At 36.1% G+C, this 19,803-nt stretch overlaps 1 protein-coding gene and 1 long non-coding RNA gene across 2 annotated transcripts in view; one reads left to right on the forward strand and one right to left on the reverse strand.

The window, feature by feature from the left end:
* Positions 1-15,094, reverse strand: part of LOC135221757 (homeobox protein GBX-2-like) — a 52,945-nt gene extending 37,851 nt beyond the window's left edge. The window contains 1 exon segment of the mRNA XM_064259571.1: positions 14,250-15,094. Within this exon segment, the coding sequence (XP_064115641.1) occupies positions 14,250-14,709 (460 nt within the window). The 5' untranslated portion in view covers positions 14,710-15,094.
* The window catches only part of LOC135221759 (uncharacterized), a 350,042-nt gene that overhangs the window by 249,455 nt on the left and 80,784 nt on the right, over positions 1-19,803 (forward strand). The gene's annotated exons all lie outside the window — the stretch shown is intronic.

Here is a 19,803-nt window from a genome sequence, read left to right on the forward strand (position 1 = left end):
AATTTTCTCTCTCTCTCTCTCTCTCTCTCTCTCTCTGACACCCTCCTCACTCCCTCTCCCCCGCCTCACCCCTTTTCCTTCCCCTCTACCACTCCCCCTTTTGCCTCAGGTACGATAAGGGATAACAATGATCCCGGGCCTTGGGATTCCGTCGGGCTCACGGCTGGTTGAATATCAGTCTGAAACACTGCTAGATCCTAACCCCACACTGCCCCCCCCCCCTCCCCCCTCTCTCGCTCTCTCTCTCTCTCTCTCTCTCCAAAGCCCTGTCACTGCTTGGTTCCCCAACTCTTATAATACGCCTCACGGTCGGCCATCTTTTTTGTGGGATTTTTTTTTCTCGTCTTTCTTTCTCTGGCTGACGTTCGCGTTTCTCCTTTACGAATCAATTTGTGGCTGTGATTTGTAATGGCTGGATGTATTCTGTCTCTCTTTTTCTCGCTCTGTCTCATACACACAGACACGCACCACATAGGTATATATGTACGTATATAGTGTATATACTATATCATATTTATAATATCTACGTATATCATGTGGTAAACATATATTATATATATATAATATAAATATATTATATATATATATATATATGTATATATACATATATATTATATATATATATATATATATTATATATTATAATATCAATATAATACATACATACATACGTACGTTATGTCCGCCTCAGGAGTGGGAATGCTTGTAGTAGGTGAGAGCTGCCCAGAAACCTCTTCCTAAAAACATTTGCTGAAAACCGGGGGTTAACATTTTCTTTTGACCCAGTATATAACAAAGGATTTTCTTGATTATTTCGTGCTCTTCGTGCACTGATTCTCAGTTGTCTTCCAATTCCTTATGTTTAAATCCGTTGGTTAAATACGTCTTCTGCTTATATGCACAGCAATGCAGTGGATTCGTGATAATATTTACTTCATAATTATTTTTTTTTTTTTTGTCTATCACAGTCATCCTGTTCGACTGGATAGTTTTTATAGTGTGCGGTTCCGATTGCTTCCTGGCTCCGTAGGAGTCCATTTTTCTCACTATGTCCGTTATTTCTATTATTATTATTATTATTATTATTATTATTATTATTTTTAGTAGTAGTAGTAGTAGTAGTAGTAGTAGTAGTAGTAGTAGTAGTAGTAGTAGTAGTAGTAGTAGTAGTAGTAGTATAGTGAAAACCATCAAAATTTATAATGAAATCGAACTTCTGATTCCTCGTTTAGTATTTAGTGTAACCTACCCTCTCAAACAATTGGTTCAATCTGTCTTTCCTAACGTTGGATTTGGGCTAATATAATTGAGGCCATTAAGGCAGCCGCACGTGACTGGCCTTTACATAGTCTCTTCTTCTTTTTTTATTAATTAATTTATTTGTATGTTCCCACTATACGTCTTTTACCAGTAGAGGAGAAAGTTCTCTGAGGATTTCATTTTCATGTTCTAAACATGACTGATATAGCACCCACCTAATTCATTGCTTAAATCAGGAGAAGTGGGTTGGGTATTTAACGGACCGTGCCCATCTGCCCGTTCTCACTGAGGATTCGAACCTGGAACCTTAGCCCGGTTCAGTGTACCTAGATATATATATTTATATATATTATACATATGTATATATGCATATATTTATATTGGGCTACTGTAGAGTAAGTGCCCTTGCCAGCTCAGGACTGGCCCTCGTAGGGGGTTAGTGTCGTCAGTGCACCTCATTCGGTGCAATGTAGGCATTAGTTAAGGTTCTTTGCAGCGTTCCTTCGGCCCCTAGCTGCAACTACTTTCATCCCTTTAACTGTACCTCCGTTCATATTCTTTCTTCAATCTTACTGTCCACCCTCTCCTAACAATTGTTTCATAGTGCAACTGCGAGGTTTTCCTTATGTTACACCTTTGTAACCTTTTACTGTCAATTACTGTTTGGGCGCTGAATGGCTTTAGTTGCCCCAGTGCTTGGCAATATGCCAAAAAAATCTATATAAATCTATATAAAGCTGAAGGCTGGCTGAATCTAGATAGCATGTACGTAGCCTATATGTTCATAAATACTCAGCATTGACGCTACAATTTCAGTAACAAACGCCTCTAGTGTTTAATAACTATATAAGACAATAGCATATGCAATATAGAAATTTACCCCTTATTTTGTGTTTCATGTACCGGAAGAAGAGTGTTTCGACTCGCTCCTGCACATCACTCACGGACTCTTTAGCAATATTTTAGCCCCGTTGGGGCTTCCTAATGACAGAAATGCCTTTGGAGCATTTATCTCATTCGTGTCAATTACTCTCGGTTAAATGACATCGGAGAACCACTACGGCGTCGTGATTCATTCTCTCTCTCTCTCTCTCTCCTCTCTCTCTCTCTCTCTCTCTCTCTCTCTGCGAGACACATGCTAAAACAATTTTAACGCAAAACGAGCTGTCCTTTTAAGATTTTTTTCTCATGTTTTCGTTCACCTATTACATATTGGGCTTATGCCTTTATTTTCTATTTCGTTCTTTTAACTTTCACTTTTAAGATTCTTTCTCAACCAGAAAATGGTTAATTTTTTTTTCTGACAATTGTTCAGACTAAGATCATCACTGTACCTGTTGTCTCTATCAAGTATTCGTGAACTGTATTATTTTTTTTCTTATTCAAAATCCACTTTTACATAGGTGGGGAAGGATTGAAAAAAAAAAAACGCACCCTTTATACATCTATAACTCTTGATTACTCATTTTTCTAAACTTCGAAATGGTGTCGCTAGATTTGACAAATCAAAGGAAAAATGGAGAACATTACGTTGACTTTATAAAAAAAATCATGTGATTTAATGTGAATTCAGGTTATCAATAGATTAACAAAATGAATAACTTTGTAATAATTTTGTTACAGATCATAAGAGTCATTTTCCATTTAGTTCTCAAATATTTGAGTGTGTTCCTCTAAGTTATGCTAACATTTAATTTGATGATCAGTTCATATAAATAAAATCTCTAGTTAGGAAAATCACACACTGAATTTTTCATTTAATCATTTCAAAAGTATTTGAATCTCCACCTTTATTTCTATTTCAACAAACTTGTCTTTTTATTTGATGATTCAAGTGACCTTCGGATATTTGTTTTTTTCCACCACAACGTGAATTTCTTATCTCTCTTCTTGAAGTTTTATGTAATTTAGTTTTATTTTTCATCATACATAAAAATAGTATTAGTTCATCGACACGGAAGGAGATGCACTTTCTGTATTCCAGTAGCTTTATTAATAATGGACATGCCACTATTAAAACATACATAATTGGTCATCTAAAGATCAGGTAATATTCCTGGTCATGTAAATTTTGACTGTATCTGTAAGCCTTTATGTATATTGGGCAAATATATCACCTGTCAAATATGTTAATGACGAAGAATGTGGTAAGATATGCGAATATCTGATTTTATATTAGACTGAATTTTCAAGTATTTCTAGTGCAAGGAAAATGTTTACGAATAAAACTTTCCTATGTCACGCAGACCTTGTGTCCACAAAATGTCTGGATTAGAAATTGACAGGTGTGAGGTAGGTAGTATGATGTTCGGTTAATTGTGTTAAATAAAATAAAATGAGAGAAACGTGTTCATGGACCACAAAGTTTATTTTAATCTTTTTTAAGGCATAATTTGACAGTTGAATAGAATGTGTACACTGTATCGTCCATCTCTTGGGCTAACACTTTTTATGGTATTTTTATCAGTTCAGACACAATGGGAATTATAACAATAAGGGAGTACGAAAAACAAGAGAGTTTAACCTATAGGAAAACACTAACTGCTAAAAAACGTTTTTTGGCAATTGGAAATCATGGTTTCATACCGTTCTTATTATACCAAAATATATTTTTGTCTGATGTTGAAAATAGTGATGGAATATTTTGATAACCTAAAATGAGAGATTTGTCATTTTTTTTCTATAGGTAAAAATAAAAATATTTCGTTTTGTTTTGTTTCCATGCTCAAGAGTTCTTTGATTGTTACTCTCCGCCAGTGGTCCACTCAAGCCTATATAGTGGCCACCTGACCGTTTCTCTTTTTGCCACTTTGAAATTGAACGTGATTTGGAAGACTGGACAGACTTCAGAATAGTATCAATAAACCTGTATAGATGTACGTCTGTGTTTGTTCATGAATATATATATCAAATGGTTCTCTTACAATTCACAACCAAAAAGATCAGGGATTTTAGTGTCAGTGGTCTTGCAGAATAACGCCAACTAATGGTTAACCGGCCTGTCAGTCTCCAGTTGTGTGAACATAATCATTCGACTATTATTATTATTATTATTATTATTATTATTATTATTATTATTATTCATACGAAGCAAGTGTCAAAGAACATTGATGTAAAGCAAGCATCCACGCAACAAAATCCCTATATATACGAAAGCAGTGGAAAACAGAACGGAAATCATAAATAAAAAGTCACATGACATAATATACAGTCTGTCAATGTTTAACGGAAAGTTGGTTGAAAACTCTCTGTAGTTGATGGTTAAGGAAAGGTTTCCACGGGGACGTAGGAATTCTGTGTAAATGTTCATGAGGAATGACTCCAGGTGAACTTCGGTGCGCCCCACCAGGGATTTTCCAAAATGGCTAGCTGGAGGCCATTTTGTTTTAATTGTGTAAATTGAGTTACGTTGAGCAATTTTTTTAAGGTTATCCGTTTCTTCCTTCATTCAAATTTTCTTTGCCATTTTCTTAAAGCCTAATTGATTTTCAGAAGTTTTATCTTTCATTTTGACTGGTCAGGTGGTGTTTTCATTTTCAATAATTTCGCGATTTTTACATTCTTTTTTTATTCAGCTATATCTTCCTCTTCCCTTATAGTATACACAGTTTAGCAGCTAGTTTTGTTTTCAAGTTTTATGAAGTTTCTTCCAAGTTCGTGTCTGAAATATGACCGTATGTAATTGAAAAGGCATTTAATTGGCAAAAACTTTCGCCATTTTCTTGTTGTTGTCTGTTACATCCGTCCGTCTGGCCTAGAATCTTCCAGCCTGGAGGAACAAGAGGTATGTTTACAAACCATACGTCATCAAGATGCCAAGCTAGCAGCCATTACCCAGCGAACAAAGTGGCGTTTTGCTGATTCCACGGTCGACTACGGATCGTAAATCACTCGCCGCGGAAGAGAGCAATTGGGCCCTGCAACTAATTGCCTTTTCTCAGAATGATCTGTAATTAATTGGTGAAATGTGCGCCGTCGGCTGGGTGTTTATAGATCATCACTGCTTGAGGTAAACGATCTGGGATTAAACCTTTCATCTCCTCCTTGAATGCAAGGTTTGGTGTGTGTGGTCAAACGGTTATTAGAAGCAATTCTCCGTGTCTTTAATACGCTTTGATCGTCCTTCTGATCTCTCGAGTGATTGCGCCGTTGATTGGATGGAGGTCTCGGTAACTCGATAATGATGATATATGGCCCCAGGAAGGCTGCGAAATGGGACGACGAGGAGAAGAAGAAGAAGGAGAAGGAGAAAAGGACTCACGTTCAGAAATTGGCGGTTGGCGGACACCGCCCGCTTAAGTAAGGCCGAGCCCGCTTGCGTGTCAGAAATAAGCGAGTACAGGAATGTTTGATCTGTCATTTTTGATGAGATTCTGTGATATACCAGAGGGAATTTAAGGTTCTCTTCTTTTTTTTCAAAAGAGGATTGGGCTGTTGTCATCCTCGAAAGAGCTTCTGGGTCTCTCCTTTTTCCTTTCATGAATGACTGGTTAAGTTTTGGTTTGCATATTTTGATAGTCGCTGTAATACGTGAATAATTCCTCCCTCTTAAGTTCAACTATGTTGTAAACCAGTTCTAAGAGTGACTTGACCATCAAGGGTAGCCTTTGCAACCAAATGGCCACTGACGTTTCTTTTAATACTCGGAGCTTCTTGTTTGTTATCACGGGAATCATCTTGGGAGATATTTTCTTCTTGTTTAAAGCTCACTTCGCGGGATACCGCTTACAGTTTGCCGCTCTGGCACCTCCATTGGAGCCCTAGTTGTATTGCGTTCTTTCCTTTACTTTTGAATCAATTATCCTTGGTCTCTCTCTAACTTCTTTGGCTGTGTATTGTCTCTGTTATTATCTCTTATTCAATAGCAAAAATATTGGTGTAGTGAAGTTTATTTCGAAACATAATATTGGTAATGTGGAATTATAATAACAAACAGCACTGGTGAAGAAATCTACAGTGATGGAAGTGTAAATATATATTAAAAGTACGTCTATACAAATTGAGAGCTTCCGAGAACCTGCTCGATTCTCCCTCTCAATCAGATTGAGAAGGAGAATAGAGCAGGTTCTCGAAAGCTCTCGTTTTGTGTAGATTTTGAACATTTTTTTTACACTTACGCCACTGACTTTCTTCACCATTTTAGTAAGTCGTGCTATCTTCAGATTTTTATGAATAAATAATAATAATAATAATAACAATTAATAATAATAAATTAAGCAGAATAAATGTAGTTTGCCAGTTTTGTTTGTTCTTCTAGCGTCGATATTCTATGCTGTAATAGGATTTGTTATATTCTCTCTCTCTCTCTCTCTCTCTCTCTCTCTCGCTCCTCTCTCTCTCCCCGAAAGCTCAGGTTACGAGTATCGAACTCCTGGCAACGCTAATGTTACGGTAATCATGGGTATCCTTGCAATAAATCACCGTGACTGTCAACTCCATCGAGATCGTTTTTTACTGCGGACGAATAAATAAACTCGAATTTTGGATCTGCGTCAATAACCTGTGTATTACGCCATCGAATTCAAGCCAATATTTACATTAGCGATGGAAAATTTATTGGAATACCATCCTCTATTTGTCGTAAAAACCTGTCGCTGCTTCGGTTGCCGTGTAGGCTAATTGCGACGACGCGTTTCAGTCGGGTATCCGGAATCTGCGTTGTCGTTGTCACGACGCGTAAAGTTGGATAGTTTCTTGCAAAGAGCTTCTAAGGATATTTCCACGTAATATGTAGTTTCTTGTGGTACTTTAAGTGACCGTAACAATTCGTAGGTGGTGGATTATTGAATCTAAATAAAAACAATATATGTTACATGTTAAGAACAGGCAAAATTGTAGCACCAACTTAACATAACCTATCAACAAACCTTGCATCGTAGTTTCCTTTGGCGTTTTAAGTAACTTTAGCCGTATCATTGATAATGTGTTCTTGAAAAATACATAACGAAGAATCACGGTCCTGTTCAAAATAGGTAAAACCAGATGATCCAGAATTTTACACCAGCATGACATAAACAGGAATTAATAAATAAATAGATAAATAAAGGGTAAAAGTCGCATTAGATCCCTTCTAAAACTTTTCAGTTTCCAAGAGCTCTTGAACCATAACTTATAGTTCCACTGCCGGCGATGGAATGGATTCATTTTTCTCTTCTTTCCCCTTTGTTCTGTTCTTTCCCTTTTTCCCTTCTCAGCATGTTCTATTCAGTTGAAGATCGATACGCAGCTTAACGGCCTTTTCGTATGCTCCATAAGAATGTATGCACATTATGAATAATGACGATCACTGATGTCAAGTACATTCTACAGAAATCCTATTCATGGTGGGGAATGAAATAAAATAAAAGGCATTGTTACGATACGGTATTAATACTTACAGTGAATTGTGCCTAGCATTACAAAAGACGCTTTTGTTGAAATAAATAAGGTATTATCATTATATTATTATTGGTACTAGTAGTGGTAGTTGCAGCAGCACTATTATTAGTATCGTTAATATTATGAGCCATAATTTGCATGCATTTTTATCAAGCAAGTCAGTTATTATTACACACTGATTAAACTAATATCGACCAAGCCAAAACTGGCTGAGCGTGTCAATAGAATTGTTCAATGAAAGTAGCTCTATGAACCAATACATAAAGTGTAATGTATTATTAATGACTTGTTTCGTATTTACACAGTAAACGTTGGTTCCTGATGTTCAAACAAAGAATTCGGATCTTGAAAAAACAGGTTTGTAAAATCGCAGTGAAAGGGATATATTAAATAATAAAGGAAAGAGTTACGATTTTTATAGAAGTATATCCTGAAAATGGCAGGAGAACATTTTATATCGGGGAAAGCGGCGAATAGCAGTTACTGTCGAAGGAAGAAATGTCATCCATTTGTAATCATAATAAAAAAAATGGAGTTGTGGAACAAAATGGTGAGCAAAGCCCGATGTGAATGTGTTATCGCAAAAGGCGAAATAGTTAATCATTGATGTGAAAGCGATCACAAAATGTGAACTGCAAGTTCCGAAGAAAATGTTTGGAAGCAAGAAATAAGAAAAAGATGATCACAAAAACATGGAGGAATCATTCCTCACATGCTCAAAAGGATAAGCAGAAAATGTGAAAATAGATCATTAGAATATCTGGAAAAGATTTACGAAGTTATAAGAAAATATGGAAAAGACTTACCAAACAATTTGTTAGAGCACTGTAATAAAAGGTCTAGAAAAGGTGTATAGTAAAATATGAAAAAGTTTTGATGAAAAAGCTTGGGAAAGGAATATCCGAAATGTGAGAAAGAGGACGCAACACACGGGAAGGTTTTATCAGATCTGAAAAAATGTCACCAGAAGAATGTGTCAGCGGTTTATCGTAACATGAAGTAATGATTTTTACCACACAGAAAACAATTACCATTAAATTATCTTAAAACTGATTATCAATACTGCAATAGATGGCTGCTACAATTCAGATAAAGGATTATCGGATTTTTTAACGAACGCAGAAATATTCGATGCGTGATTAGAAATCCCTACGCTCATGAATCTGAAAAGACTGGCAGCTCCTTTGTACGATTAACTTTTATTATATTGTTACTATTATGGAAAGAAACCAAAGAGATCATCAGAAATAAACCTAAAGGCATTTTAGTTCATTTCTTTCATTGATATATAGAGTACATATCCAGCAGCTTACGCACTGAAAATCTAAAATTACTTGTACTCTAATGGCTTCCGTTTTCCTTTTGGTAGTTAAGGTATGATTTTGCCTTTTCGTTCGGCCTCCGCATTGGAAAGCAGGGAAAAATTTAAATCCTTGATATTTTCCAGGACCGGATAATCCTTTGTTGATATCAAAGCAGTATTCATATTTCCTAGTTAGCAAAATTAGAGTAACGCATAAATAAAATCATTAATTGTACTATTACTACTGCTGCTATTGTTATTATTATTGCTGTTATTCAAAATGCTCTCACGGTCACATAGCTCAAGATAACAACAGTTTCATAGTAGCTTAGTAAGGTTCCTCAGAAAACCATTTAAATAAGAATATATGTCAAAAAAAGGTAGAAGGGAGCCAAGAGAAAAGGAATATGATTAGATGCAGAATAAAACAACATAAGCTTTCCAACAAGGAATCGAAATATTTATAATAGAAGTTTTTGATGAGGATAGCATAAATAAACCATCCCCTGTATTTTTTTTTTATTTCTCTAGAACTTAGTTTTTCTACAACTAATGATATGCAACACATTTTTTCAACTCGGACTAAGCGTCTGATAATAAATGACGATTAATTTAAATATTTTTTCCTCATTGCATTTTTATTCATTTTCGTCCACTCGTAGAATAAGCCTACAAACTTTGTTGTTGTTGTTCTTGTTGGGGGGGTACGATAGCCCTATGGAAAAGCCTAAATAGGTCTGAAAAGGGTGTTGTGCGTTGAGTTAAAGGTACAGAAAATTTATTTATTAGAATGAAAATGTAAAGAAATAAATAATGTGCATGTTGTACAGTGCAAAAAAATTATTTCAAATAAAATATAGCGTATTTATTTTAATTTTCGTTGGTGAAACAAGGATCTATTTGACCATAGATTATAGCACTTTTTAATTTATGTTAAGGTCGGAGTATATTGTTTACAACTTATGCGTGAGGGGAAAATCTTGCACGTAGTCCGAGTAAGCTGGAGGTTATATCACGCGTTGCTTTGTCTGATTGCATTTTTATTAATTTTTTCAACTTGAGTAGCATTTCATAAGGTCATTGACGCAGCACCATGACTCCTTAATGATAAAGAAACTAACAAAAAAAAAAAAAAATTACTTCATAGGATTTCCCTCCGAAAAACGTCAAAATTACCTTTAGTTACCAACATATACTAACATTGTTAATTGCTATTGCTGCCATAAATTATTATTTAGGCTGTTCGTCCACTCATCCATAAAGTCCATAGAAATAATTAACAAAAGAAATTACGTTGCACATTACATGAAGAACATAACAATTACAAAATGTTTAGATAATGTAATTACTATAGTAGTAACGACAATAAAACTAAATCAGTTGTAGTGGAAATAAAAATATTTGAAGATGATAGCAGGACAGCAACATCTCCAATATAATAATAATAATAATAATAATAATTATAATAATTGTAATAATAACTTTACCTATTTCAGTACTTATTATAATGAATTTGTTTATGTCATCTAGAAATTCAAATTTATATCTTTAATTTGAAATCTAACAAATCTAATACCTTATTTTATTTTGTTTTCTGCTGTTTATACTTTCTGTCCTATTATTGTCATTTAGTTAGATTGTATATTTCTATGATTATTTCCATAGTTTGGTTCCTTATTCCTTATCACGTTTTTTTTTTATCCATTTTTCTTTCCCTCCGTTCTTGGATTTTATAGATTTATTTTTTAAGTTTTATTAGTTTGAATGTCAATTCACGATGATTTTTCTTGTTCATAATTGTCGCAGGTTGGCCGTTGTAAGTTATGAATTTTTCATTAAATCTAGATTTTCCTTAACTTAGCAGTTCTCTTAAATATTGTAGTTTCTGTTTTTTCGATATTTGGATTTTCGAATTATGTTTTTTATTTTATTTTACCACATTGCTTTCATCGTGCTTTATTATTTCCTTACGGACGCAGAAACACGCTGACAGATATATTATGTATATATATATATATGTATGTGTGTGTGCGTGTGTATATATATATATATATATATATATATATATATATATATACATATATATATATATATATATATATATATATATATATATATATATATATATATATATATATATAGTATATATATATTGTTATATTTTTAATTTTATTCTTTCAATTCAGAACATCGCTGAGAAGCCTGATAGTTAACTTTGAAAACTTAATCCTAATGCAATATGATTTCATGTAACAGCAGAACAACATAAATTGTTTGGTAGTTTCTTGGTTTCGAGAGGCTTTCTTTAACTTCTCTCTCTCTCTATAGATTACTCCCTTGTGCAAAAAAAGTTCTGCTAGATTTTCATTAAGGTTTTGAATGCGCTTTGGAGTACTGTAAAAGGTCCGTTTTTATTATGATTACTATTCGTTGTTATTTTTGGTTGACTTCATCACATGAGGATTGCAAGTTTATAAGTAAATTGTAACTTTGGCCTGTACTTGACACTGAAAAAGTGAATATTATACAAAAAGATACTTTTAATTTGAAACGTATAATCCTCTGAACGATAAATGTGCTCATTCTTTAATCAACAGCATTTTTATAAATCACGGTAACTAATCTGTAACCGCAGATGAACCAGGCTTCTTTGAAACCAAAACGAAGGCTTTAACCCTGACCAAGGGCCGGAATCTTGACCGTTAGCAATGCTGTAACGCAAGCGAGTAGTATTCTTGTAATCGTAGATGAACATTTTGAATAAAAGACACCAGTACTTATAATCTTAAACAAATCTTATTGACCTTAGATTAACCTTTTTGTATCACCTAAAGCAAATCCTTTGGTTCCTTATTTCCCCAAGCTCACATCTTTGACCGAACACATTTTGCTACCCGTCAATAACTTTTTTCTACACTTATGTTAAACGCAAAAACTTATTAGCTTTAATCTTGACCAAGGAATGACAGTTTTAGACGATAACAATTGAAAGCCTCGGAATCATTTATTATTCACCGGACAAAGCTGAGAGAGAGAGAGAGAGAGAGAGAGAGAGAGAGAGAGAGAGCAGTCATACTCTCGGACAAAACTGGTACGAGAGCTCTTGGTTTGTCAGTCATGATGTAACGCAGAGTTAGCGCTTCATCCCATGTCGGAGGTAAAAAGAGAACTTGATCTAGCGCCAAACAGGCAACTGACGCTATTATTATTATTATCATATTATATTATTCTGTTGAGATACCACGATTATTCCACTGCCAACTCATTATTATTAAGCATCATCAATCGTACTTTTTACTGAGAAACTCTTGTGTCATTCTTTTCTCTCCAGTTCTATTAATGATGACTGTGGCAGTTAGTTTAAACGCCCGTATTCTGCTGTAAAGCATCTTATCCATCTGTAATAGTTTGCTGTTTCATTTCTAAACGGATTTTTGTTACAAATATATATAGCCATGCGTTTTTTCTTGTACATTTTATTATACCTCTCTTCCCTTAGGTTTTTTTCTTCTTCTACGTGTAACAGCTTAATTAACAAGCTGATGTTAGGTTCTTCTAGAATGCAGGTACCGATTGAATTATAATATTGCTAATTATAACAATAGAATTAATAATAATATAAGTTTGGGTAATATCGTTACTATTTTTGCTACCCCTTCGAACACCCGCCAGTAATAATAAAACCTAACAATAGACTATACATGATACAATTTTCTGTTTTCGCCTTCACGTCTCGTACCATTTTTTAATCGTTATTTGTTCGCTAGTTACGTTACTTCGTCATAAATCATCGTAATTACCGCTCATTACTGCAATTAAAGGTACATTAAACGCAGCTTCTTCCGTTGCAAATTGCAACGGCTGTTTATTACGGTTATTAGTACAATTTTGAGCATTTAATTACCACAAGTCACAGATAACTTCTGATGGTAGTTACCTCTGAGGAAGTGGTATTTTTTAAAATCTAATTGTCGGTCTACAAACACGCACGCATTATATATATACATATATGACAGTTTTTTTATATTCAGAAATATTAAGCCACAAATTGTGCATTAGTATTTAATGCACTATGCCTTGGGAATAACCGACGCCCGAGGTGAATTAAAACAAATAACTTCTTCGTTACCAAGGGGATTCGAACCGCTGCAAGGTTTAAGTACAACGTTGTACAGTGACTTTTGACCACTGAGCCACCTAGACGGGTGTGAATATGATTACGGTTTTAAAGATAGAATGAATTTTCATTTTTGTTTGTGATGCCTGACTGCTGAGTCACCAGAAATGAGTCATTTGTAAGTTTGTTTGTTTTTTAATTGAGAAAATGAGCAAGATTGCTCCAGAAGAGCCAGTATGAGGAAAGTGATCCGTTATAAGGCATTGGGGTTAAAGGATGATACATAGTATTAACTGAGAAAGGTGCCATGGTTGAGAGGCCGCAGGAAACGGCGCACTACAAAATGCTGCCCTTGACAGGACAGAGGGGAAGTACAGGCCTCTTCCGTTTCACCTTCATCTCTTGGCTCAGTTTTCCCCTCTTTGCATATATGACAATACTTTTTGTACAAGCCAGTTGTTACGATTATGGTAAATGGTATTGTTATTAACTTCAATGATATTAAAAACGATTTATCAGTGGGTACCTACTTAATTTCACATAGCTCTCGACAGTTACTAAATGGCTTTGTATATTTTAGCAGATATTACCGCCTGACGTAATAGTGTAGCATCTGTTATGACACACTATTATTGCGAGTTGTATAGATATATATATATATATATATATATATATATATATATATATATATATATATCGCCGTTTTATCTCAGGCCGTTTCCAATGCAGAATGTTGGTACAGCAGGGACAAATATCAGTATCAATATGCTAATGTTAAAATTAACTACAATATGATGAGTGATATATAAATATACGTATGTGGGCATGTATTAGATGGTTTTGGCTAAGTTTTAAAATAGTGCTAATAATAATAATAATAATAATAATAATAATAATTAATAATAATAATAATAATAATAATAATAATAATAATAATAATAATAACAAAAACAAAATGAGAGGCTGAATCGGCATTAAAATGAGTAGTATGATAAAAATAAATGGCTAGGAATTTTGTCCTGTTTTGCATTAAGGTACAAGTCATATTGGAAATTTTATATGTATATATATATATTTATATATATATATATATATATATATATATATATATATATATATATATATATATATCTGCAATGCAAAGGTAGCGCTTCTGAGGATATACGAACAAAGGTCCTAATATTTTCCTACCTGATTTGTCGTGGTCATGATGATCGGAATCGGACGTGTTGGTGTGGTCCCCTGCCGATCCAGGGCTGTGGGGCGCCTCCACCCCTAAACCGTCCCTCCTGCATAATCCTAGGTCGCTCAGATGCCGATTCCCTAGACTTGGAGGCGTGAGACCTATCAGTGGCGGGGGCAGCGCCCCTTGAAGGCCGGCAGCGAGAGCCGGCGCCAGGGGATAGTGGTGGAGGGGCGGGTAAGGTAGCGAGGGCAGCAGTGGCGGAGGGAGGCCCGGCAGATGCGGCAGGAGGCAGGTATTGTAGAGATGCGGAAGGCTTAAGCCTAAGGGCGTCAGAGGCCCATTTCCACCACCGGCGTCCTTAGCACCCCCGCCGGGACTGCCGCTTCCTCCGAGCAAATACTCCATGGCGAAGCTCTTGCCCCTCTGGCTGCTGTGGAGGGTCGCCGCTGTGTTTCCGGACATCATTGGGAAGAGGAGGAGGAGGAGGACACGGCGTCTGTGTGAAATCACTCACTCGAAGTAGCGTCTCGACTTTTACGAAAAATATTGACGAAATGACAGGCGCACTTTTATCTGTTATCGTTCAAGTCATCGTCGAGCGAGCGAGATCAAACGTCCGAACCAAAACTTCCTTTTATTGACCTCTCTATCTTTATTAGTGAGACATTGCCATGCAATGGCCCGGGAGGATAGTACCAAGAACAAACGCGATTTCCTGAGGGTCTTCTTTCGAGTAGGTCTTCCCTTCACGGACACAAGGAGGAGACTTCTGACTTCGTCGGAAGGACACGCGGGGAGGGCTTTACCGATTCTCCCGCCAGCGGCAACGGATCTGATAACAACGACGGCCCACCTCGTCATAAGCCGTCGGAGGTGTCGCGTCCCGCCTATTCTGGCTCCGCCTTTCCTCTCCGATTGGGCGGGAAAATAAAGGTTAATCCTCACGGAGCAGCCATTGGCGGCGGGCGCCATCGGGCTCCACCTCTATCGTTACAGCGCATCAAATGGGGCCACAGAGTCCCGCCCTGCGGTAAATTATGGAAGGGGGATTGTGTTTCTGCAGGAAATTGACGCCCTATTATTTGCATGTTTGCTTCTGGGTAAGAGCCTACCGATTTTATCAGGCCCGCCGTAAATCAGGGGGCCATCAAGGACTTAATAGCCGGCCATTGTGTCGGACGAATGAGATCCGAGCCGGGGTTTCATTCGAATGGGATCCGAACGAGTCAGGCCCTTCGGTAAACAGAAGGCGGGAAGCCACGATCCTTTACAAGAGGGTGTTAAATACCACCCGAGATGATTGTAGTGACAAGGATTGCGCTCCTTGTCCAATATGTAGAGATCTCGTTGGAGTCCCACCTCCACTTTCCTCCTCCTCCTCTTCTTCCTCCTCCTCCTCACCTTGTCGCTATCAAATCAAAGGATAAACTCTATCATCTCCCTGTCCTAGGGTCCTCCCCCTCCCCTTCCTTCTCCGTATCTCCCCACATTTCTCATCCTTTTTCAGCATATGCTCTTTTATTCCCGTTTCTTTTTCTTTTTGCCCCCATCGCCAGTCAAGCTGACTTCATTTCCTTCGTTCTCACACCGGAGTTTATTTTCTATTTCACAATCTCCTTGATCTCTGCTGGTGCACGTCACGGATCCCCGTTTGTAATATTCACCTTCCATCAAAAAGACCAGCTCGCTTTTCTTCCCTCCAAACCATTTCCTCTTCGGGTAATCATTCATTCTTCTTATTACTCACTCGTCCGCTTTCTAACTCCATAGATTTGCTCCTCTCGTTCTTCTGACGATTTCATTTTCATCTCACAATATCTTGCTCTATTGATTTTATTTTAAATGTAATTTGCACACCGACATTACAGTTTATTCTTAAATTACCACTCTTTGATGTTACTGCCTTCGTATCCTTATCCCTAGCGTTTACTGTTAAGCAGAATACCTCTTTTAATTTGTGCCCATTATTTTACCATAAATACGTTTTTTATCCACTCCCAAACAACAAGCTGTTTTCACACCGCAAATGCAAAACGGGTCTTTTTTTTATGAGCTCTTTGTCTAGTCACATCCTAAAAGTATACAATATTTCCCTAAAACACCAATTGAACGCACTTAATGTTTTTTGTCGTATCGTGCAATCAATTCCCAACAGAACACGCCATTTCCTTGAACAGTACGCAAAACACTTGCAGCAGCCTTGTTTTTTTATTCACTTAATTTCCTGTTCCCATAATGTCTCACCTTTATGCTCCTCAGAAGTGCAATCAAATGGATCGCGATCCCTTTTGGAGGGACAAAAATGAAATCCGGTCGAAAACGGCCATTCATTCCAGTCTTGCCGCCTCAACATTTTGATACACACCTTGTGAAATAATACTTCCTTTTTTTAATCAGACAACGGTCAGTGTTACTTTCAATCCTCAATTGTTTTCTCGATGCAGGCTAGTTCTAGAGTTGTTCTACTTTATACACATACAGAAGGTTCATTGGCAGCTGCCAATCTCCCTAGATAATTGTTATATTGACTGTGATATATATATATATATATATATATATATATATATATATATATATATATGTGTGTGTGTGTGGTGTGTGTGTGTGTGTGTGTGTGTGTGTGTGTGTGTGTGTGTGGGTGTTTAATTTTTCCTTCACATAATATCTTTCCTATTACTAAATTAACTAGAGTGCCCAGTGAAAAGAACCAGTATTATTTCATTCTTGTGGTATTGTGCTTTTGTCCCGTTTTCTTTGAAAAATATAAGTATCGTCTATGATATTATTATATAAAAAATATTATGAGACTTATTCATGTTTTAAAAGCTGAGCACATATTTGGAGTTATCTTTCTAATTTTCTAGATAATCATCGTCCATATTTAAGGGACTGATGAAGTTTTTGATTTACATATTTTCAGATGCAATTAGAATGCTAATCGTCTCCAGTGCTCTAGCTCTCGACTTTAACTGTCAGTGCGATACGATATGGATCCTTTTATCTGTTTCTGTGTATTTTATCTATTTTATTTATTTATTCATTATTGGATGTATATCTAACTTAATTTTCCTTACTTCCCCGTTTGTCTTAAACCTCATCCAGTTCTTTCTTCGTCAGATTCTTTCTCTTCCCGGCCTTTCTCTCTTCCTCCATCATCGATAGCAATGGCTTCCACGTCCTGAGCCCTTGAGTCGAGTTGGCCTGCCCATCCCCTCCCGGAGCTTCCTCTGCCTAATAGCCTTTGAACGAGAGCGTGAAATACGACCTGGAGATCTTCGAGATACGGCCAAGTGGTTTTCTCTCGCGCCATCTGAATCCGATATTCAAATTAGCGTAACCTTATACGGATAATTCAATCTACATAATTTCGACGAAGAAGAAGAAGAATGTTTTCTTTAATTTGGTTGTTCATCCGGGGATTGAAACCCGTCTCGCATTTGCAAGTGGATTCCCGTACTCTTCCGTTGCATTCTTTCAACATTGTGGACCTGGCGTTATGCTGACAGATGGGAAAGTCCAATGGTTTGAAGTCTGCAATCATCTTGAGTGAGAAATGGTGAGGGGTAAGAAATAAAACTCAAATTACTATATGATTATGCATGGTATACCACCAGTTACATTATATATATATATATATATATATGTATATACTATATATATATATATATATATATATATATATATACTGTCACTCACAGAGTGCGTAGAAGGAAATTTCACGTATAATAAAATTATAGCAGTATAGTATACTTAGCAAGATTTTGTTAGTCACTGCTAACTTTATCAAAATTAAAGTATTATTGATTCAATTTGATAAAGCTGGCAGTGTCTATAGCAAAATCTGTCGCTAAATACCTATATATTTTCTATGAAATTTATGTTAATGGAATTATCTTTTACACACCTGAGTACGATACTGCAGATATTTTTATATGTTTTGGTATGTTTGTGCCCACAGAAGAAATTACAGAAGATAAACCATTTATTTGGATTCAACTACAGTCCTGATCGTTGTCAGATGAGGTTAGGACAGATCTATAATATATATATATTATATTATATTATATATATATATATATTATATATATATATATATATATATTATATATATATATATATATAATGCATTAAGCTACATGTCCTTTAATATCCAATTCGCCCTACCACAGAATAAATATATTTTCATATATGTTAACTGCAGGGGAATTTTTGTTGATAATATTTCGTCCTTTTGAGGAGAAATCAGGACTTCAGTGACGCCTAAACCGAAGGCGTCACTGAAGTCCCGATTTCTCCTCTGTGCGCTGGTTCGAATCCACAAGAGGACAAAATTATTATCAACTTAAAAATTCTCCTTCGGTTAACATATATGAAAATGTATTTATTCCGAGGTAGAGCGAATTGGATATTAAAGGACATTTGTAGCTTCATGCATGCATATGAATTACGGAGATGTGTTAAAAATTCACACACACACACACACACACATACACACACACACACACACACACACACATATATATATATATATATATATATATATATATATATATATATATATATATATATATATATATATATCAGCGCCGAGAGTGAAGACTTGTTATTTAGTTGGTGATTGCTGAAGGTTTGAACGAACTATTTCACGGAGAACAAGATTTTGGTTACTTCTGTTTTACTCTCCTTAGCTGGGGCTTAGGAGACAGTAAGGAAAGTTATTTGGATGTCGTCAGCTGTAAAATCTCCTGTTTAAAATCAAAATAACGAAAATTTGGAGATGTTTACCTTTCAGTATTGTTCCGACAGGTTCATGTAATTTGAATCATTGGCAGTAGAAGTTACAAGGAGTTACAAGCATTAGGATGTCTCAAAGACTTGTTAGTCCATCCGAGGAGACATTGTGTGCTCACTTATCTGTAGGAGTAGGTTTTACTGTGCATTCAGTGTCCTAATGATTTTGTCTAGCTTTTAAACTCTTCCTCACTGTTGCTGTTTACAACTCTAGTGGCAGTTTATCCCACGTCTCACATAATCTTGTATGAGAAGAAGTTCCCACAATGGGATGTGTTGTATCTCTTCAGTTCTAGTTTCCATCCATTATTTTGTGTCTGATTTTCGTTTAATGTAAATAGGTTACTGTAGAAGGATAGAAGCATTCACAGGACCACGCAGTCCGAATTTCCTCAGATTTATTCGCTCATATGGAACATCAGATCAGTTAACCTCATTTAGGAGGATAGGGTTGTCAAGATAAGTGAGCGAAAAATTAGAAAAGAGTGGAGCAGAACTATCAGCGTTCTTAGTAACCGCTAAAGACCATTACATAAGTAGCCGCTAAAGCCTTTACTCCGGCGACCATAGAAGTCCTTTTATGTACTTTATACTAAAAGTCTTGCTTCGGGAGGCTGCTCATATCCTTTGTATTTATTGGTCGACGAAGGCCTTAGTTTGGTTGCCATTAAAGACCATTATTTTTGCGGCCATTAAAGGCTTTGTATTGGTGACCGTAAACTGGTTTTTATAACTCCTAAAAGCCTTTCTTTTGGTAGCAACTAAAGG

The sequence above is a fragment of the Macrobrachium nipponense genome, chromosome 3 (assembly GCF_015104395.2).
Source record: "Macrobrachium nipponense isolate FS-2020 chromosome 3, ASM1510439v2, whole genome shotgun sequence".
Lineage (NCBI taxonomy): Eukaryota > Metazoa > Arthropoda > Malacostraca > Decapoda > Palaemonidae > Macrobrachium > Macrobrachium nipponense.